Here is a 20,698-nt window from a genome sequence, read left to right as displayed (position 1 = left end):
ATTACAGGTCATATGTTCTTGGATAACCAGAATAAACCATTTTATTTCTGAAGTGGAACTACTTGACTATGCGTTACAATGAGTATAGGTGATGTATTGGGACATTTAGATAAGAGCACAATAGTACAGTAATAATGAATCACGTTTATCAAGACGTAGTGCAAGGCCAGTCAGTGTTTGTGCAGATTGTCTACGATTGCTATTAATATGCGTTTATTTATTCATTTATTTTTTGCATTTTTTTTGTTGAGTTCATTTTTTTATCATTGCTGCCACTAGAGAGCACGATAATCCTTCTATCCAAGTGTTGCAGTTTCTTCATCTTTTGGTTTGTTGTTCATGAATATTGTTGGAAAATCTTTTTGGTTTGAGTCAAAAATGTTTCCCAATATTTTGGTATATGTTTTAATATTAATTTTTCCCCCTATGTTTTACCACCCCTCATTTTTCGTATAAAACGTATCGTGAATGTTCGTGGGCCGGTCCCTCTCCTCTATCCTCCCCCCCTGGGGGGGGGGGGGTCGATTCGATTCACATTTTGACAGTAACAGAAATGGATAATCGTAACTTTACAACTGCTCTACAATCAGTTTTCCTATCCTTTCAATTAAAAAAGAGCCCCACGCGGGTTACAGGCTGATCTGGAATCAGCACGCGCCACCTTTCGCGTTCTGACAAGCCAATCAGCTGACCGCCGCATGACAGGCAGGCGTAGCGCATGCGCACTAGCGCACTCTGGCTGGGAGGAATATGGCAGCGTCCTGAGCGCTGTTGGGGGGAAACTACGGCGTAAAGCGAGGACCTTCGGCACCCCAGCGGCCAAAGCGAGAGGCGGCAGCAGCAGCACACCGACGAGGGCGCGGGGCCTAGGGCCGGCTGTAATTGACATCCGCTCGTGATTTGACAGGTACATCTCTCCCTTTTCGCCGCTCTCTTGGAGCCATCTCGCCCATGTAATTGGAGCCTGCTGCTAATGCGACTAGCTTAGTGATGCGCCAGCTAGCCGCTAGCCTTAACATAACAAGATGGAGCGCCAAACTCCGTGTGTGTTCGTAACATTCCATTAACGCATCCCGGACTTTGAAGTGGTCTCGTTTGGGTGGCGGTGTGGACTCGGAGGCGTCGGCGTGTTAGCAGGGTTGTCACGAGTCAAGCTCCTCTTAGGCCGCTTTGCAGTGGAGCAGTCTCGTTAAATCAAGTTGGCGACTGATAAGCCAGGTGAGGAAGCGCAAATTAGCATTCGTTGCCCATGAAGCAAAAGAAGACGCATATAAACGGCCAAAAGTGGTTCCGATGAGCTTTTGCAGCCTTCCTCAAATTCATACATGACATGACAACCACAGGCGTGTTTAGTTATTAGCCACGCTAATGATTTCGTGTTGTTTATGAATTGAATAGCCATTTGCATTCAGGCTCATATCATCATCATTCAGTTTTTTATTAAAAAACCGTGTAACTTACAATATTTCTTATAATAAAAACTATCCAAAACAGGAGACAATTTCACATTGACCATGTGGAAAATGCCTAAAGATAAATGGAGTGTGATTCAGGTACTGGTTTGGACCGTGGACATGTCAGAGAATTGAGAAGCAAATATCTTATTTTGATTCCATGAAATTACAGTCAGCGTGATTTCGCGGAGGCCTACAAATATTGGAGAATATTTACCGTTAAATTGCTGAAACCAGAAAATTTAGATTGTTTCAAGTTCAAGATGGGCAACTGACTCTAAACGAGATTAGAGAAAGCAGAGCATTCTGTTTGTTGTTTTATGAAGTGCAATATTTGACTCAACGAGTTGAGTCAACTAGTTTGTAAGTCAAGACACCACTGTATCCATTGGAAATTGCATTTACCCTCAAAAGCTGTCAATAAAAGAAACATACATTAGTCTGACAGGAAATATCTGTATGAATTGCTTTTTGTGTCCAGTTTGTTACTTGCCCATTTTGCCATAGGTTGAACTTTGCCCCCTGGCTCTGCTCCGGTCACCCAAATATGAGTTCAAGATGCACATGAGGCACATTTCAAGAGTTGTTGGCCTCATGAGTTGTGTTTCGGTGGCACAGTTAAACAATATGGATGCTTAAAACCATCAAAAGTCGTCGAAAAGCCGCTCAAGCCATCTGGATGGTCACGGTGGCGTGTAAATGTTGGGCTCTTTTCTTCTTCTGGGCCATTAATACCTCGCTATTGATCGGCCTTCAGACAGGAAGCGTGGGCCGGCCCTGTGTGGCTGGTCACATGACCGCCATCCCAAGTGGCCTTATTGTGATTTTGGACGCGTTTGCGTGAATGTTCTCGGTCATGCTTCGATTACAATGTCCAAGTCGTGCTTTTCAGCAGCAGACGTGCAGGCATTCCTTCATTTGGCCCGAGAGTAAAGGAAGGAAAACTGGAGTCCGACTTTCCCTGGGTCATGGCAGAATGCTGACACAGGTCCGCCCCCCCCCCCCCCACTCCACCCAACTCCACTTTTATCACGGTGCATCCGTCGAGTGCTGGGGAAAGGAAAGACGACAACTATAATAATGCTTTAAATTGGATTTATTGAGGAAATGCATGCGTTTCACTCCCTTTTAGAGTTAGCGATTATTAAACCTTGACCTTTCTAAATGTGATCAATATCCACGCTGGCTTTTCACTTGTTTTTTTATTGACTGAGTGATTGCTGTGTTCTTGACCCTCGACCTCCTTATTTTTGCACTTGTAATCCATTCTGAGCGGCCCGATTGATTTCAACCCGATCACGGCGCTGATGCTGCTCGGAGGATATGTCAGCCCAGCGGCGTTTTTTTCCCGTCGGGCCGCAGAATGTCGAAGGGCAGCGTGAAGTGTGTGCGTGCGCGCGGCGCAAAGCTGGTCATGCCGATTTGGAGATGGCCGCGCAATGTTCTGACTTTGTCGGCGGGTTCCGCCGGCGAAAAATGGGCGACTTGTCGCTTGTCAACTTTCCCACGTCTGCTGTGCTTCGCAGGTCCTGTGAAAAGATGAACGTCCTGAAAGACAACAAGGACCTGGCGTGCTACTACACCACCAAGCACTCGTGGAGGGGAAAGTAAGAGCTTTTCTTTGCGTATGCATTTCATGCTGGGGCATCTTTGTGTCGGGTGACGGCGCTGACTGTTTTGAGAAGGCCATTGTGGGGACTTCCTTTGCACCGATTGAAGGCGACCGGCTCGGTGCCGTCAGTGCTGTCATAAAAACGAGGCTGCCGAGCGTTTCGCTTTCGTCAGGCACGCTCATTAGATTCAACGGACCACACCATGCTTTTTTTTTTCTTTTTTCTTTTTTTTGTGATCATGTTTACATGAGTTGAATGAAGGAGAAGTTATTCTGTCCCACACGGGAAGTTGCTTAACCTGCTGCGTTATGAAATATCACAAGTGGAAGGAAAAGCTTTTCGAAGGGCGTGCTGAGTGAAATCCAAATCTCGGCCTGAAAGGAAATGTCGAGTCGTCAGCACGAATGCTAGTTGAGGTGCTTCATTTGCCCTCCGCGCAGACGTGATTTAAGTGAGAGCGAGCGTGTGACACTTCATGCCTCGTCATACGGGCTGATTGGCTCGTCTGTGGCCAAGATGGCTGATGTCAGCATTTCACTTGCTAATAAAGAGCTGCTCTGCTTGCTCATTAACCAAACTCTACAAAAACACGTTACGAATGTCAAAGCTGTTCGACCACAAAGTAGTCCAATGTTTTGTTTTTTTTTTCATGCAAAAGTGAGACCAACATGGCGGGAAGATTTGTTGAACTCATCCAGTGGCATTTTCAAACATTTAATTAATGCAAAAAAAAACCTGAGACACATTTTTAGGTCTACAGTTTTTTTCTTTCTTTCCCAAGCTGGTATGCGGCTTGCACTGCAGAAGCATTTTTTTTTTTTTTTTTTTTGCCAGAGAGCAAACTGCATTCAAGTAGCGTGACATCAATCGTCAAGCGGGACGGGCCTCGGTCGGGCGACTGCGTGTCCTGTCTCTCGGCGTTAAGTCGCCTTAATGGGGCCTTTGCTCCAGCGCACCAAAGTTGTGCGGCCTAATGAGGATGTGCGACAGGAAAAAAAAGCCCAGTCGGCATGTTGAGCGTGTGGGCTCCTCGTGGACGTCTTAAAGGAAAACCGTATAACGGAGTTTGTTTGGCAGATAGTTGAAAGCCTCTGTGACAATTCACATCTGAAGCTTTTATTGATTGGTTTGGTGTGGATTTAAGATGTCCTTTGTATCAACCGTTTACGACACGCCTCCTAATCAGTTACCTAAATTGAAGAAACCACGCCGCTATTTTGTTTCGCCTCGCATTCCTGAACATGTCTGTTGACAAGCTATTTTGTACTTATGATCATTTAAAAAAAAAAATAAAAATCCAAAGTGCGTCCTAACCACCCCATGCGGAGTTTGTCGGCTTCATGACTTGACGATCTTATCTGGGTGACAATCCAGAGCTACTTTCAAGCGACAGATGGAATCTTGTTGTGAGCGGCATCCCGATCAACAAATAAACATAATTTTTGTGTGTTTCAGGTACAAGCGCGTCTTCTCCGTAGGAACTCACGGCATCACCACGTACAACCCGACCACGCTAGAAGTAACAAATCAGGTTCGTGACATCAACGGGGCGCGCCGCTTCCTGATGGAAAATCAGTGCTCACGTTTGCCATGTGACTTTTGCCAGTGGCCTTATGGAGACATTTGCGGAATCGGCCCGGTGGGCAAAGGCCAGGGCACGGAGTTCAGCCTCACGTTCCGAAAAGGCACCGGCAAGAAGTCGGAGACGCTCAAGTTCTCCACCGAGCATCGGACGGAGCTGCTCACAGAAGCTCTGGTGAGCGCCCAAGTGCATCCGTTCGATCCCAACAACCCCGCCGAGCACAATTTGTCGTTGCTCACCAGGTTTTTCTCCATTCACAGAGATTCCGGACTGAATTTTCAGAAGGGAAAATAACCGGCAGGGTAAGTACCCTCGGTGCAAGAGAGTCCACTTAGGAATGTTGAGTAATCACATATTACGCCAGCGGTGTTCAATCCTGTTCCTCGAGGGCCGCTGTGATCAGGATCGTTACCCAGCTTCTGCAGAGCTCGCTGATTATCTGATCACTTGAATCAGGTGTGTTGGAAAACGGGTAGGACAGCGCCACTCGAGGAACAGGATTGAGCACCTCAGTCTTAGGCAAACAAAGTTCTTTAAATAGGCATCATGTTGGGGAAAAAAATGTTTGTGTTCTGTACGTTTGTCTCCACCCTGAAAAAAGGCAAAAGTGAAAAGAATAAGTTTGAGATTTGAGTGAGAATTTGTAATGGTATTACAAAAACAAGGTTGCATGTTGTCCCCATTTTTTTTTGTTTGCCTTACCCGATTTGTTGCCACATTTATGGCTTGCATTGAGAGCTGCGTGTGTGTTTTAGGATTGCTCGGATGTGTATGCAAATATTGTTTTTAGGCTCTGCCGGCAGGGGCACGCTCATGTTTTGATTGCATTTGATTCTGGCGACCACCAGAACGACTTCAATATCGAGCGCACACTTTCGTCAGACCGCCCCTTCTACAAGTGGTGGAATTGCAGATTTTAAAGTGTTTCGCAACAGCTTTTTTGCTCTTCCGGCACTGCCCTCTGCTGGATATGTCTAGTCATTACACCACTTGGGCAAAAGCTGAAAATAAAGCCCTCATCCTGAACTCTGTGAACCAACGCGCAGACTGTCTCAGAACGCTTTTTTATTTATGTATTTATTTTTTTAAAAATCTCATCCTATCTGCTTTTCCGTCCACCAGCGCTACAACTGCTACAAGCACCACTGGAGCGACACGCGGAAGCCCGTCAACTTGGAGGTGACGCCGGGCGGCATCGACCAGATCGACCCTCACACCAATCGAGTGCTGTGCTCCTACGACTATCGCAACGTGGAGGGCTTCGTGGAGACCTCCGACTACCAGGGCGGCTTCTGCATCCTTTACGGCGGCTTCAGCAGGCTGGTGCGTACGTGACGACAATTCAAATTGGATGACGGCTGGTCAGTGTGCTGTCAACGGTTTCATTCTGCGCTGGTTTGCTTTGTTCATGAAACCAAAGCAGCCGCCTGATCTCGCGCTTTCTCCCTCAGCATCTGTTTGCCTCCGAGCACCGGGATGACATCATCCGCAGCGCCATCGAGCACGCGGGCAACTTCATCGGCATCATGCTGCGGCTCAGGAAGGAGGCGCTCACTTTTGAGAGTTTCGTGACGGGCCGGCTGGGGAAGTACAGCTCGGACGAGAGCATCACGTCGCTGGCCGAGTTTGTGGTGCAAAAGATCACAACGCGCCACCCGGTCAGGACGCCATCTGGTCACGCCGCCCGCTCCTTTGCTCTTCTTTACTAAAGCGGAGCGTTCTCTCGCTTCCAGGAGCCCGTGAAACGAATCTTGGCGCTGACCGAGACGTGTTTGGTGGAGAGGGATCCTGCTTCCTACAACATTGTCACCATCAAACCGTTCGGAGAGGTGCGGTCACAGCATTTCTGTCTTTGTGTGGGGCATTTTTCATTTATTTTTTGTAATTCTTTCTCTTGTCTTGCAGGTGTTTGCGCTCATCTGTGATGTGGACAACCCTCAGGTGTTTACAGTCGAGTTCATCCGAGGCCAGATCAGAAAGTTCTCCTCCACAGAGCGGTACATAATAATTCATGTTAATTAGGAAATGTATTTCATAAACTAGCAAATTAGGTTCCAAAGCTTAGCCACGAAACAAATGAAACCCAACGGTGAAGATGCCGCCTTGTATTTTGTCTTGGCCATCATGCGTGCTGCCTTCCCGCTTCCAGGGACTCTCTGCTGGCCAGCCTACTGGACGGCGTGCGCGCTTCGGGCAACAGGGACGTGTGCGTCAAGATGGCCCCCACGCGGCGCGGCCAACGTTGGGGCCTCCTGAGCATGCCCGTGGACGAGGAGGTGGAGAGTCTGCACCTCAAATTTCTGGCTGCGCCTCCAAGTGAGCCGTGCCCCGTCGCGTTCACGAGCACTTCACTTGCGTCGGAATGTTTGATTTATTTTATTTTTTTTGTGCAATTCACCTTCTTTTGATTTGATTTCTCAGATGGAAACTTTGCCGACGCAGTATTCCGATTCAACGCCAACATTTCCTACAGCGGCGTGTTGCACGCTGTAACACAAGACGTGAGTGCCTTCAAGTGTGTCTGCCACCACGCGCACTAGTAGTTCATCTTTTTTTTTTCTTTTTCTTTTCAAGGGTCTGTTCTCCGAGAACAAAGAGAAGCTCATCAACAACGCCGTCCTGGCCCTCCTGTCGCAAGACGCCGAGCTCCCGGCGGTCAACTCCGAGCTGGAGAGCCACTTCCAGGCCATCCGCCGCCTGGTGGCCTCCAAGGCCGGCTTCCAGGCCTTCACTCAGCTGCCAAAGTAAGAACCGAGGTGGCACGAGCGCACGACTCGTGCATTCATGACTCAGCTGCTGGTAACGGGCATGCTCTGTCATTCCAAGGTCTGGTCAAGGGTCTGGACTCACAGACGGAACGTAAATATCAATCCATACATCTCAGTCCGCCCGGCGTCTGCCTCTCTTTCCCGCCTTTTTTTTTTTTTTTTTTAAAGCTTGCTTTCCCCTGATATGATTTTTTTTCTTTTGCATCTCTCTTATCTGGTCGGCCTGGATTTGTCATCTTCTGTTGTTTTGTCTGTCTTTTTGCATTTGGCGTCTTTTTGGGTCACTGAGATGTATGAAAGAAAAGTGTATTTATTAGCTTTTTAATATTTTGCAAATGCTGAGCTACAGATGAAAGCGGGAGACAACTGTTTCATCCCGAGAGCCGTGTTTCCCCTCTTGTAACCACAATAAAGGTTTTCAGAACTTTTGACATGCTTCAAATGGCAAATCTGCTACAGTTAGCCCCTCCGCATTATACTGCTAGCTATACAGATTTGTTCCCATGACGACAAGAGACAGAGGAGCTCGTCGTTTCCCATAACAAGTCCCCATTAAACTCTGAGCATCGTCAACGAAAGCCGATACTCCACACCCTAACTGGTTTTGATCTTTTGTCCCAAGTCTTTTCGGATCTGAAGTCATTGCATTTTGATGTTTTTCAGGTTCAGGGAAAAATTAGGAGTGAAGACGGTGAAAGCTTTAAAAAGGAACAACAACGGTGTGACGCACGCTGCTATTGACATGCTTTGCGCCCTGATGTGTGTAAGTAGCGTGTCTTTGTCTCGGCACACGAGCCACACGAGCGCCTTTCTGACGAGCGCGTCCTTCCTCCTTCGCTCAGCCCATGCATGACGACTACGACCTGAGGCAGGAGCAGCTCAACAAAGCGTCTCTGCTGTCCTCCAAGAAGTTCCTGGAAAACCTGCTTGAAAAATTCATCACCAATGTGGTCCGTGCTTTTATGAGCGTGACCAAAGCGGAGCATCGTTTTTATTCAATTGACTTTTTTTTGTCGTCCAGGACCAAGGAACTGGGGCTTTGGTCATCAGTTCCCTGCTGGATTTTTTAACGTTCGCCCTGTGCGCCCCCTACAGCGAGACCACGGAGGGGCAGCAGTTCGACATGCTGCTGGAGATGGTGGCCTCCAACGGACGCACGCTCTTCAAACTTTTTCAGGTCGGCATTGGCTTCTTCATTTTTAGTTTTCGGATCACGTGGTGTTACAATTTTCTGACTCCTAATGCTGGAGTTCCGTTTGAAATTCACTCACTGTTTTTTTTTTTTTTTTCTTCTTAGCATCCCTCCATGGCCATCGTTAAGGGAGCCGGTCTGGTGATGAAGGCCATTATTGAGGTAATGACTGAAAATTGCTTGCATTGCTTCACGCACATGGTCACTCTCTCTCTGACTTTTTCAATCCAAGGAAGGAGACAAGGAAATCGCCGCCAAAATGCAAGAACTGGCTTTGAGCGAGGGGGCCCTTCCCCGCCATCTGCACACCTCCTTGTTCACCATCAGCGCCGACCAAAGGATGCTCACCAACAGGTCGCAGAGAGCGGCGGAAGCAACGACGCTGTCATAAAATTGAAATTGAACACGTCTCCTTGATTTGCTCCTTTCAGACAGCTGAGCCGTCACCTGGTGGGACTGTGGACCGCCGAAAACCCCGTCGCCATGAACCTCCTCAAAAGAATTTTGGTAACGTTTGAAATGTCATGAAACTTCCCCGAGAGTGGCGACGTTTGCCTGCTTTTGTCATTCCCGACGTCGTGTTTTCATTTTGCAGCCGACGGGCCTGCTCGCGTACATGGACAGTCCCGATCCGGTACCGGAGAAAGACGTGGATCGAATGCACGTCCGCGATAACTTGAAAATTGCCACGGTAGCGTGACGACCTCACATGTGACATCACAATCCACCCGCCCTCTTTTCGGAATTGTATTTTCTTCCCGATGTAGGACCTCCTCAACCGCAACAAGGTGCCTGAGTGGCAGCGACTGGCCGGCAAAGCTGCCAAAGAGGTGGAGAAGTTTGCCAAGGAGAAGGCGGATCTGGTCCTCATGCACTGGAGGGACAAGATGGGCATCGCTCAGAAGGAGGTGAGGAGGATTTTAATTTTGTCGGCTGAACGGGGTGCTCTTGAACAGCTCCCGGCCTCGTGGTGGGGAAGCCACGCCACCATCTTGCTGTGTTTTCTGCACCAAACAATAATGACTCTGTTGTCTCCGCCCCTCCCCTCTGCTGTTAAAATATTGTAGCAGGACAGAAATAACCTGGTGAGTAAAGCGTGGCCGACGGGATGTGTGCCCTTTTCTTCCCGTGTTGGCCCTCGTGTGCTGTCTTTCCATCCAAGTGTTCATTGCTTCCGTCTTCCCATGAAAAAGGCAACTTCAAGTCGCAGAAACAAATAGAAGATTGCTTGACCAAATGGAAACACGCAGTCATGTGACTAAAGCCATTTGTACTTTGCGTTAGACTTGGGGAACATACGCTGTGTAGAAATGTTAGCGTTTCCTGAATTTATTTGTATACGTGCACGTTGGTGCCTTTTTTTTGGTGCCATTTTGCCCTTTTCTTCACTCTGATGCTGCCATCTGAAAATGTCTCTCTCCTCCATGCAAGTTGTCCTTCCATTCCTGTGCAGTCAACACTTTTCTTCTGAGCCATACGTCGAATATGGACCCATTTCCAATGTTTATTTTTTTTCCTCATCTGGTTTCAGAATGCCAATCAAAAGCCCGTCATCCTGAGAAAGCGACGACAGCGGATCAAAATTGAAGCCAACTGGGAGCTTTTTTACTACAGGTAGGCGCCGCTGGCTGCACCAAGAATTCCGAGGCTACTTATTTACGAAGGAGCTGCACGATGACGAATCCTCTCATCCCTTCAAGATTCCAGCTTGACCACGCGCGTTCCAACCTCATCTGGAATCTGAAGACCAGAGAGGAGCTGCGAGACGCGCTGGAAGGGGAGATGCGTGCCTTCAACGTGGACCGCGAGCTGGGCAACGCCACCGTCATCTCTTGGAACCATCAGGAGTTCGAGGTTCATCACCAGCCTGGACTGTTTTGTGAATATGTGCCACTTTGCTTGCATGTAACAGCAAACCTTTTGTGATGCGTTGGCAGGTGAAATACGAGTGCCTTTCCGACGAGATCAAGATCGGTGACTATTACTTGCGCCTCCTGCTGGAGGAGGATGAAAATGCAGAATCGAGTGCCATCAAGAGATCGTAAGCAAACAAACTGTTGTGATATTTCCATCCGTGATGGTAAATGTTGACCGTTGGCGTCCTTTTTCCAGGTACGAGTTCTTCAACGAGCTCTACCACCGCTTCCTGCTCACTCCCAAAGTCACCATGAAGTGCCTGTGCCTCCAGGCGCTCACCATAGTGTACGGCAAGTGCTTCGAAGAGATCGGCCCCTTCACCGACACCAAATACATCGTGGGCATGCTGGACCGCGTGAGTTTGGCCAGCCAGCGGCCGCAGACGCTCGCTTTTGTGATGCCGCGTTTGACTGAATGGGAAATTGTCTCTTTGCAGTGTGCGGACAAGCTGGAACGAGACAGACTCATCCTGTTCTTGAACAAGCTGATTCTCAACAGGGTAAGCGAGCAAATGCTGAGAGCTCTCCCTCCAAAATAACGATTGACAAAGCAGACGTTTTGCTCCGCTGCAGAAAAACGTGAAGGACGTAATGGACTCGAATGGGGTGCGCATCCTGGTGGACCTGCTCACCTTGGCCCATCTGCACACCAGCAGAGCTACGGTGCCGCTGCAGGTAAACACGTTGAGTCTTCGTTTGCGACTTTTCAAACGTGTTTTACTGCGAGTATGACGCATTAAATGAGCGGGTCCTGAATTTTCCCCAGAGCAACGTCTTGGAAGCGGCGCCTGACATGAAGCGAGAGAGTGAGAAGGAGTGGTACTTTGGGAATGCAGACAAGGAAAGACGAGGACCTTTCAGTTTTGAAGAGGTCTGGAGTCATTTTAAGAGGAGAGCTGAATTCCGGGTATTTCCTGTATTTTATATATTTATTTTTCCCCCATGCGATGATTTCAGATGCAGGAGTTTTGGACCACAGGCGTCCTGTCGGCCAAGACGCGCTGCTGGGCCCAGGGCATGGACGGCTGGCGCCCCCTGCAGGCCATCCCGCAGCTGAAGTGGTGCCTGCTGGCCTCCGGGCAGGCGGTGATGAACGAGACGGACTTGGCGACGCTCATCCTCAACATGCTCATCACCATGTGCTCCTACTACCCCAGCAGGTCACAAGAGCTTTCAGCACGCATCGTTACGATATCACTTCAGAATTCAGAACCATGAAGGACTCCTTTTTTTTTTTCTTCCCCCCAGGGATCAAGATAATGCCATTATTCGCCCGTTACCAAAGATTAAGAGGATGATAAGTGACAGCGCTTGCCTCCCTCATATTGTTCAGGTATTATGTGAATCCTCAAGAATCGACACTTTGAGCTTTTCAAAAAGTCACCGCTGCTTTTTTTCCCCCCTCCTCCTCAGCTCCTCTTGACGTTTGACCCAATCCTAGTGGAAAAGGTGGCCAATGTGATGTACCTGGTGATGCAGGACAACCCCAACTTGCAGCGGCTCTACTTGACCGGAGTCTTCTTCTTCATCATGATGTACACGGGCTCCAACGTGCTTCCTGTCGCAAGGTACTAAAATGCGCTTCTGTTCGTCTGCTTGGTTTGACATTGTGAAGCTTTTGGAGCATGTTGTGAACCTTTTTCTCTTTTTAGGTTCCTGAAGTACACACACTTGAAACAAGCCTTTAAGTCAGAAGAGGTAAAGAGGATTTTTTTTTTCCCCAATACAATAATTTTTTCAAGTATATATTCTTTATCCTCTGCTTAAAATGATGAAGTTACTTGCAGTTTTTTTCCTGTTGTACATCATCAAATTCTTGTCCATGGATGTTAGACTGCCCTCTGCTGGCCAAAGCGTGCACACCAGACACTTAAAGCCCTTTGAATTCATGCATGAAGTCTTGACGCACAAACTGTTTACAAACTTTTTCTCCATTTGACTTTTGATCTGTGGAAACGCCGCCTGCCTGTGTGCTTAGTCCAAAGGCCAGGACATCGTGCAGCGAAGCGTTCTTGGAGCGGCCCTTCCCGAAGCCATGGTGTGTTACCTGGAGAACTACGAAGCCGAGCGCTTCTCGGAGATCTTCCTCGGAGAATTCGACACCCCCGAGGCCATCTGGAGCTGTGAGATGAGGTCGGAAGCCAAATCTCCTCGTTTGAAGCAGCGTTGACCGAGAACGAGGACTATGAACAACGTGTGTCTTTCAGGCGCATGATGATCGAGAAGATCGCCGCCCATATCGCCGACTTCAGCCCGAGGCTTCAGAGCAACACGCGGGCCCTCTACCAGTATTGCCCCATCCCGATCATCAGCTTCCCGCAGCTGGAATACGAGCTCTTCTGCAACATCTACTACCTCAGACATTTGTGTGACACCATCCATTTCCCCGACTGGCCCATTCGAGATGCTGTACGTGCCTGTTCTTGTTGGTGTGTTTTAAGAAAGACACTTGATTGAACATAGTTTGCCTCCTAGGTGAAGCTGCTGAGGGACACGCTTGAAGCATGGAAGAGGGAGGTGGAGAAGAAGCCCCCCTCCATGTCAATAGATGACGCTTACGAAGTCCTCAACTTGCCCAAAGGACAAGGAATGTGAGTCGACTTTGTTCACTCTGAATCATGTGGTCACTGCCATTGCAAATACTTTTTTTTTTTTTTTTGAAAGGCATGAGGAGAGCAAGATCAGAAAAGCTTACTTCAGGCTGGCGCAGAAGTACCATCCGGATAAAAACCCTGACGGCAGGGTGTGTGTGGTTTTTTTATTTTTTGTATTGTTTTATTTTATTCATTTATTTTATACATCGCCTGTCACTGACACTTTTTCCATCCCCACTTGTTTTATTTCCACTCTTTCAGGAAATGTTTGAGAAAGTCAACAAGGCCTACGAGTTCCTTTGCACAAAGTCGGCACGAGTCCTTGATGGGCCCGACCCCGAAAACATCATCCTCATCCTCAAGACCCAAAGCATCCTTTTCAACCGGCACAAAGATGGTATGTTTATATAGTTCTTGTTCAGAAAAAAAACGGACTCGGTGGGGGGGGTTGTTGTCATGGCGATAGACTCGCAAGTGTTAACTCGGAGTGTACTGTTTCTGTAGTTCTTGATCCTAGCGCCTTTGAGCTCCTTCATTTAGGCAAATACTCCACTGATGTGAATCTGTTCACGTCTCCATATAGAACTAGAGCCCTACAAGTACGCCGGCTACCCTATGCTCATCAAAACCATCACCATGGAGACCCAAGACGATCATCTCTTCTCCAAGACTTCTCCTCTGCTGCCAGCCGCCGCCGAACTCGCCTTCCACACCGTCAACTGCTCGGCACTCAACGCCGAGGAGCTGCGGCGCGAGAATGGAATCGAGGTGGCTTTGAATTGTATTTTTTTTTTTAATGCGTCAACATGCACAGCCTTGCAGGATTGTGATCGTACATTGTGGAAAAATCCTCAGGTGTTGCTGGAGGCGCTTTCTCGTTGCGTTTCCGTGTTGACGGCATCCAGCAAGGCTGACGACATGGCCGTTCAGGTACGCGACGTCTTGCTTTGTCTGTTCACAAAATAAAACAAAAAAAAAAGTAATAATAAATACGGACGAATATGTCTAAGGTGTGCGGGCACATCTGCAAGTGCTACAGCGTGGCGGCACAATTTGAGGAATGCCGAGAAAAGATGATCGAGCTGCCCTACATCATCAGAGACCTCTGTCACATCTTGTACTATGGAAAGGTCAGCAATGAAAATGTCAATTTCTACCGGATCTCTTTGTCCACTAAAAGACGGGTTTTGGAAATACACTAAGAAAGCAAAATGTATTGTTTTGTACAATACTCACTTCTAAAAATATGAATCATCTCTCCCGCCTTCATTGCGACTGAGCAAAAGGTTTTCTGTCTTCCAAGTGACTTGTTAGATTTTGATGAGGTTGTGCGTTGTGGTCGTCCTCCCTCAGGGTCTCCCCAAAACCGCATCCCTGGCGGTCCAGTGCGTCAGCTCCTTCGCGGTGGACTTTTTCCTGCAGACGCAATTGTACCACGCCGGCGTGCTGTGGCACCTGCTGGTGCACCTCTTCAACTACGACTACACGCTGGAGGAGAGCGGCGTCCAGACCAGCCAGGACACCAACCAGCAGGAGGTGGCCAACCACTTGGCCAAGCTCAGCCTGGTGTCCCTCAGCCGCTTGGGCGGCTACCTGCCGACGCCGACCAGCGCCAATGGCGGAAACGCAGCACCTGAGACCAACGGCGTGGAAAGCGCCCCTCCGGAGAACCCCAGCATCCGCAAGAGCCTGGCCGCCATGCTGACGCCGTACATCTCCAGGAAGCTGGGAGTGGGATCTTCAGCGGAGGTTGGTTGGACTGGCAGCGAGGCAGAGCCGCTTTGTGCGGGACAACTCAAATTGAGCTTTGTTTGATCTGCGAAGGTCTTGAAACTGCTGAACAGCAACACGGAGAACCCCTACCTCATCTGGAACAACGGAACAAGAGCCGAGCTGTTGGAGTTCCTGGAGAGTCAGCAAGAGGGGAACATTAAAAGAGTAAGAATGACGCCGGTGTTTCCTTGCAAGTGACGTAGCCAACTCGGGCAGCACGGTGTAATCGTGGTTCGAACGTCTGCCTCGCACTTCTGAGCTTTTCATTCGAATCCCAACTGGAGTTGCCATGTTTTCTCTGGGCGTGCCATTTTGATTTTACTCATGCACACATACGGGACTACGAGATTCATAATTCTTTTGAAAACAATAAAAAAAAAAAAATGCTTTTTAGGCAAACATATCCGACACCTGGTGCCTGTTGATGAGATTGGGACCGGTCATTATTTTGTCTTTTTGAGTTGCGAGTCCACAATGATAGATTGAGAATCTACGCAGACGGGAACAAATTATTTGCTCTTGTCTGAAGTCGGCTTCAGGTAAAATTAAAAACGATTTTATGCTGTAGGTGAGTAGCTTTCATGTTTTTTTTTTTTTCCATCCTGGCCATGCAGGCAGTTCCTGAGGTGAGTGTGGCAGGCTCTAGTCAGTCAAGAGAGGATCTACCCTGGGTTGGCCACAGTAGAAAAAGAGGAGAGACACAAGCAAAGCAGACAGAAAAAGCGAGAGGGAGAGAACACGGAGAGGCAGGAGGCCACTCAGAGGGAGAAGAAGTTAACTTTATAATGTTTCCGAAAAAGCCAGCCCCGAAAGTTGTGGTGGGTTATTGGTATTCAAGACAAATGACAGTTTCATCGTGTATAACCTGTATGCAGGTAGGCAAGTTTTTTTTTTTTAAATATTTTTTTCCAAATGGCTTTTTAGTGTGATAGATATATTTGAGGCTGCGACGCTCATGAGAGTCCGAGCTTATAAGAACGAGGATGGATATCTTAGCTCATCTCACCTCTCGTGCTTTTTCTCATTGGACAGGGGGAGAACGATGAGAGTTTTGGTGTGGAATTTGCATTCAGCGAGCACAGCAAAGAGCTTATCGTTGGGGAGATCTTCGTACGCGTTTACAACGAACAGCCAACTTTCCCACTTGAGGTAAGCTCTTCCCGGTACTGTTGGGAATTGTTTTTTTTTTTTTTTAAAGAACCACCTAATATTTTAAGACTACCGTGCTGCAACAACAACAGCCTTGTACATTCCAACAACCCGACATTGGATTCTAAAAACTTTATTTGCTCCATTTATCTCTGTGTCGTGAAATGATTCAAAGCATCGTCTCTCATTTAATTTGAAATTTGCTGCTTCATAGTACATGCATGTCCGTGTGAACATGACTGAACCGGAAGCTCGGACGCCTCCGAGTCAGACAGGCCAACCTCTCAAAAATGAGTTTGAAATCCTGGATTTATTGTGACACGTTAAGACATCTGGGAACTGTTTTAGTTTTCCTTCTTGCGTGCAGTATCCCAAAGCATTTGCGGCGAGCCTGCTGGACTACGTCGGCTCGCAGGCGCAGTACCTGCACACGTTGCTGGCCATGAGCCAGAGCAACAAGGTGGAGTCCCAGCAGCACGCCGAGCGTCTCCGCTTTGCCGAGATGGCCCTGGAGGCTCTGCGCAATGTCATCAAGAACAACCCGGGTGGGACGCCGCTCTTTCTTGTCGCGGCCTTCGCAGATGATACTGAATAAAGTTGTTTTTTTTCCCTTGTCATTTTAGGCTCTGAGACGGAGTGCATCGGCCATTTCAAGCTGCTCTTCTCCCTGCTGCGGGTTCACGGCGCAGGAAGGGTGCAGCAACTTGTGCTGGAGGTGCAAAAACTTCCCCTAAACAACTCCTCAAGTTTCTTGAGCGCCGCTTCATTCGAGTGACGTCCGCTTTCCTCGCAGGTTGTCAACACGGTGACGTCCAATCAAGAATGTGTGAGCAACATTGCCGAGTCGCTGGTGCTGTCCAATCTTCTCTTGCTGCTGCACTCCCTTCCGTCAAGTAAGACGAGAACCAGTCAGAAAATGTGCTTCTGATTTGTTTTGCTGCTCTTATTAGTCAACGTTTGTTCCCCTAGGCAGGCAAATGGTATTGGAAACACTTCATGCTTTGACTTCCAACACCAAAATAGTCAAAGAGGCCATGGCAAAAGGTTAGTGTCAACCTTTTCTCTTTACAGTTGCTTAAAATCATTTTACAAAGCCAAAGCAAATATTTTAGAAAAACAACGCCTCAGTTTAGTCATGTCTTCTGTCACTTTCTGTATTGTTTCTTCTGCCATCTAGTGGAAGTGCATGTAATTGTTCTGCCTGTCATCGGTAGAAAAAAAAAAATCATTATTTTGATACGATGGGTCATGCTGATGACTTTTCTTTTCTTGCGACAGGGGCTCTCATCTACTTGCTCGATCTCTTCTGTAACTGCACCCACCCTCAAGTTCGCACGCAGACGGCCGAGCTCTTCTCCAAGATGACTTCGGACAAGCTGGTCGGGCCCAAGGTGGGTGCGGCAAACCCGCTTTGGTCGGCAGAATCCACCCGTGTGAAATGTTTCGGGTTTTTTTTTGTTCCACCCGCCAGGTTCGCCTGACTTTGATCCGTTTCCTCCCGAGCGTGTTCATGGATGCCATGCGGGACAACGCCGAGGCGGCGGTGCACATCTTTGAGGGGACGCACGAGAATCCCGAGCTCATCTGGAACGACGGCTCCCGGGAGACGGTGTCCACCACCGTGCGGGAGATGATGCTCGAGTAAGGAGTCGAAAGTCTGGAAAGAAAGAAGCAGCCAAAGAGTTCAAGCGCTTGATTTTCTCTTTTTCCAGGCACTTCAAACAGCAGAAGGATAATCCTGACGTCAACTGGAAAGTAAGTTCCCCGAATGTGCCGTACGTGTTGTGCCGAGCCGCTGGCTGTGTGATTGTGACGTGACGCAGAACGATTGTGAACCGTTCATTTTTTTTTCTTGAAACAAATTGGGGTGTAACATTTTACCGAAGAAGAACGAATGATGACCTTGCATGTTTGTGATCAGCTGCCAGAGGACTTCACCGTGGCCTACGGAGCCGGCCAGGGCGAGCTGGAAGTGGGTGGAGTCTTCTTGCGCATCTTTATCGCACAGCCAGGCTGGGTGCTGCGCAAGCCCCGCGACTTCCTGGTGTCGCTCCTGGAGACTCTGACGGAGTTGCTGGAGAAGAACAGTCCCAATGTGAGCTGAACGCGGGATTCTGTTTTTAAAAAAAAAAAAAAAAATTAAAAAAATTGCATTCATTGTTGAAACATGCTTTTAGGGGGAGGCGCTGGAGACGGTCACCACGGCAGCGGTGTGTCTGTTCAGCACACAGGCGCAGCTGGCCGATCAGGTTCCGCCTCTTGGTCACTTGCCTCGCATCTTAGCCGCGCTCAACCACAAGAACAACGCCATTCCCAAGAGTTCCATCCGCCTCATCCACGTGCTCTCGGATAACGAGGTAATCGGCCCCCCACCCCCTCGTTAAACCTGCGTCAGCTTCACACGGGTTATCTGAACTATGATTCCAAAACAGTATATATGCACTACATGATATTGTGTTTTGTTTTTGTAGCTGTGCGTACGCTCCATGTCTGCCCTGGAGGCCATCGGGCCGCTGATGACTGGAATGAAGGTCCGCACAGATATGGCCGGGCTGGCCTGCGAGGCGCTGAACCGCATGTTCCAGAAGGAGCAGACGGAACTGGTGGCTCAGGTAAGGACACGTGGCCGCGTCGCGCTTCATGTTCCGATTGAGAACATTTTTGGCGTTCCTGCTGCTCAGGCTCTCAGGGTGGACCTGGTTCCGTACCTTCTGAAGCTCCTGGAAGGAGTCGGACTGGAGACCCTGGACAACCCGTCGGCCACCAAGGCTCAGATTGTGAAGGCGCTCAAGTCCATGACGCGTAGTTTGCAGTATGGAGAGCAGGTTGGAGGCTTTATCTTGGCATGTTGAGCTTTCAATGTCAAAAGTTTCTCTCGTTTTTTAAATTCGCATTTCTTCTTCATGAGCTGCTGTTTACGTCCCTGAATTGATGTTTTGTTTTATTTCAAGTGAGAGGTCCCTCTGCGTTACAGGTGAACGAGATCCTGGCCAAGTCCTCCGTGTGGAGTGCCTTCAAGGACCAGAAACATGATCTCTTCATTAACGAGTCTCAGGCCGCCGGCTACCTGACAGGTAGAGTATTTTCTCGTCATTCACTCTGCTTATTTTTGCATAAAATGGCAGGTGGGGCATTCTTCCGGCTTGGTTCTAAACACACACGCCTTGCTGTTGAATCCAAACCCTTTTTTCCCCCTCTAATTCCCTGAATTTCCTGCCTCTGCCTTTTCCCGTTCTGTCCTCCTCCTCATCTCCTCCTCAGGAGTTTCCACTCCTTCTCTCCTGGCCGCCAGCAGCCCACTCCGAGGGGGGCTCTAGACTCCCCAGCTGGGCCCTCAGAGCCCTCCTCTCTGTTGCACTAATGCAGGTATACTCGCACTTCCTAATAGTCTCCCCTTTGCCTGTTCACCACTCCACTCCATTCCTGTCTTGCCACCTCCTTGCCAATCCTCATTTAACCACATTTGACATTTAAGCCAAATCCAGAAAGTCAACCCGCTTGCTGTCGAGGTCGTCCAATAAGTATGCTGGAAGAGTACAAAAATGTGCATGAGAATAGCGGTCAGCTTCGTCAACTCAAAGCTATTCCGATTGCCACTGGGTCTTAAAATCAGTACTCAGTAGACCGAATTCTGACAGTAGTTGTTTTATCTCTAACCTTGTCGTCCCGACTCCCTCAGGGCCAGGAGTAGCCGGTTACCTCACGGCAGCAGGAAGCGGCACCACCGTACTGCCCAGCGTCCCACCCCCGGTGGACAGCGACCACGCCGATCAAGGCTGATGGGGAGGACGTGCACTCACAACAGCCGCAGCCGCAGTCAGGTTCAGGCACACAAGCCGCCCCGTTTGGCTCCCCCTCACCCGACACGCACGAGGGTGACGCAGATGGGGAGGAGGAGGATGTCGGCGACTCCTCCCCGTATCCCCACCTGCCCTCTCCGACCGGCACCTCGTAAATTGTTTGAAATCGTCTTAACAGATGGGCCACGTTTTGTTTCTGTGATACACCTTTCTTCAGATGAAAAGCAGAAGAGTTTACTTTTTTTGTATGAAGATATTTTTTACCGTCGATTTCCTTCTGTTTCTCCTGCGGGAAAACCATTGGAAGACTGTTATTCTTTGTTGATTGTCTCTTCTCCTTCATCTTCGTCCTCTTGCAATATCCTGATTGGCTCCACTGGCTCCCTCCAAATTGTCATTCTCAGTCCTGGAGTTTTGTTCGAGGAAATTGCAAATGAGATTTCGCCTCCTTTTTTCCAACTAAAGGATCTATCGATGGCTCCTTTTTGACCTCTATTCCTACTTCATTCCATGGCTACTCCCTCAATTTTATGAAATAATTCCCCTTGCCCAGAATGAAAAACAAGCACTAGAATATTTATAAGTGAATAACGTCAACCTGAAATGAGCTTCTGCTGTGTCGACGGGACGAATTATGTTTGAGTCTGTGTTAAGGACCGGTGCAGTTTGTGACCTGTTCAATGTAATATTGCGTATATAAACTTTCTATATTGAATGTACATTAAAACAATGAATCAGTCGCACTTGTACATAAAATTTTAAGAATAAAAGGGAACCCACAGTGTTGTTCATTTGTCTTAAGTGTTTCCGTATGTTCTACACTTGAGTTATGTAGAAAAGTGTTGGTTTGTGGACTT

General features: G+C 48.4%; 1 protein-coding gene across 4 annotated transcripts; it reads left to right on the top strand.

The window, feature by feature from the left end:
- Window positions 1-724: 724 nt before the first annotated feature.
- On the top strand, window positions 725-20,627 carry dnajc13 (dnaJ homolog subfamily C member 13). Of its 4 annotated transcripts, XM_088283149.1 has the most exons (58): window positions 725-907; window positions 2,981-3,061; window positions 4,523-4,598; window positions 4,674-4,823; window positions 4,910-4,951; window positions 5,772-5,972; window positions 6,101-6,307; window positions 6,383-6,478; window positions 6,555-6,646; window positions 6,799-6,965; window positions 7,071-7,150; window positions 7,224-7,393; window positions 7,476-7,508; window positions 8,081-8,180; window positions 8,260-8,367; window positions 8,439-8,594; window positions 8,715-8,771; window positions 8,842-8,963; window positions 9,041-9,116; window positions 9,205-9,300; window positions 9,377-9,517; window positions 9,677-9,694; window positions 10,141-10,223; window positions 10,310-10,463; window positions 10,547-10,650; window positions 10,722-10,881; window positions 10,963-11,025; window positions 11,099-11,200; window positions 11,292-11,396; window positions 11,483-11,685; window positions 11,774-11,858; window positions 11,939-12,093; window positions 12,178-12,223; window positions 12,504-12,658; window positions 12,733-12,934; window positions 13,001-13,116; window positions 13,190-13,268; window positions 13,381-13,516; window positions 13,703-13,887; window positions 13,975-14,049; window positions 14,130-14,249; window positions 14,473-14,868; window positions 14,944-15,057; window positions 15,925-16,041; window positions 16,409-16,586; window positions 16,665-16,756; window positions 16,835-16,934; window positions 17,011-17,085; window positions 17,320-17,432; window positions 17,513-17,682; window positions 17,754-17,796; window positions 17,963-18,136; window positions 18,219-18,398; window positions 18,513-18,653; window positions 18,723-18,866; window positions 19,016-19,115; window positions 19,303-19,407; window positions 19,721-20,627. In XM_088283149.1, the coding sequence occupies exons 2-57, from the start codon at window positions 2,994-2,996 to the stop codon at window positions 19,356-19,358; spliced, it is 6,777 nt and encodes a 2,258-aa protein (XP_088139275.1). In that variant the 5' UTR covers window positions 725-907; window positions 2,981-2,993; the 3' UTR covers window positions 19,359-19,407; window positions 19,721-20,627. The 4 variants fall into 4 exon arrangements, with proteins under 4 accessions (XP_088139275.1, XP_088139272.1, XP_088139274.1 ...); XM_088283146.1 differs by lacking the exon at window positions 19,303-19,407 and having other exon boundaries at window positions 726-907; XM_088283148.1 differs by lacking the exons at window positions 7,476-7,508; window positions 19,303-19,407 and having other exon boundaries at window positions 726-907.
- The last annotated feature ends 71 nt before the right edge of the window (window positions 20,628-20,698 follow it).

The sequence above is a fragment of the Idiotropiscis lumnitzeri genome, chromosome 19 (assembly GCF_059441095.1).
Source record: "Idiotropiscis lumnitzeri isolate Australia: NSW breed Sydney's pygmy pipehorse chromosome 19, RoL_Ilum_1.0, whole genome shotgun sequence".
NCBI classification, from domain to species: Eukaryota; Metazoa; Chordata; class Actinopteri; order Syngnathiformes; family Syngnathidae; genus Idiotropiscis; species Idiotropiscis lumnitzeri.
This window is presented reverse-complemented; position numbering and strand designations above follow the sequence as displayed.

What these genes read in the sequence shown, in the direction of transcription:
- dnajc13 (XM_088283146.1), top strand. Translation starts at nt 2,994, where the DNA reads ATGAACGTCCTGAAAGACAACAAGGACCTGGCGTGCTACTACACCACC. An exon ending in ATTTCTGGCTGCGCCTCCAA is followed by an intron (nt 6,966 to 7,070) that starts GTGAGCCGTGCC and finishes TTGATTTCTCAG; the next exon opens with ATGGAAACTTTGCCGACGCA. An exon ending in ATCTGGAGCTGTGAGATGAG is followed by an intron (nt 12,659 to 12,732) that starts GTCGGAAGCCAA and finishes TGTGTCTTTCAG; the next exon opens with GCGCATGATGATCGAGAAGA.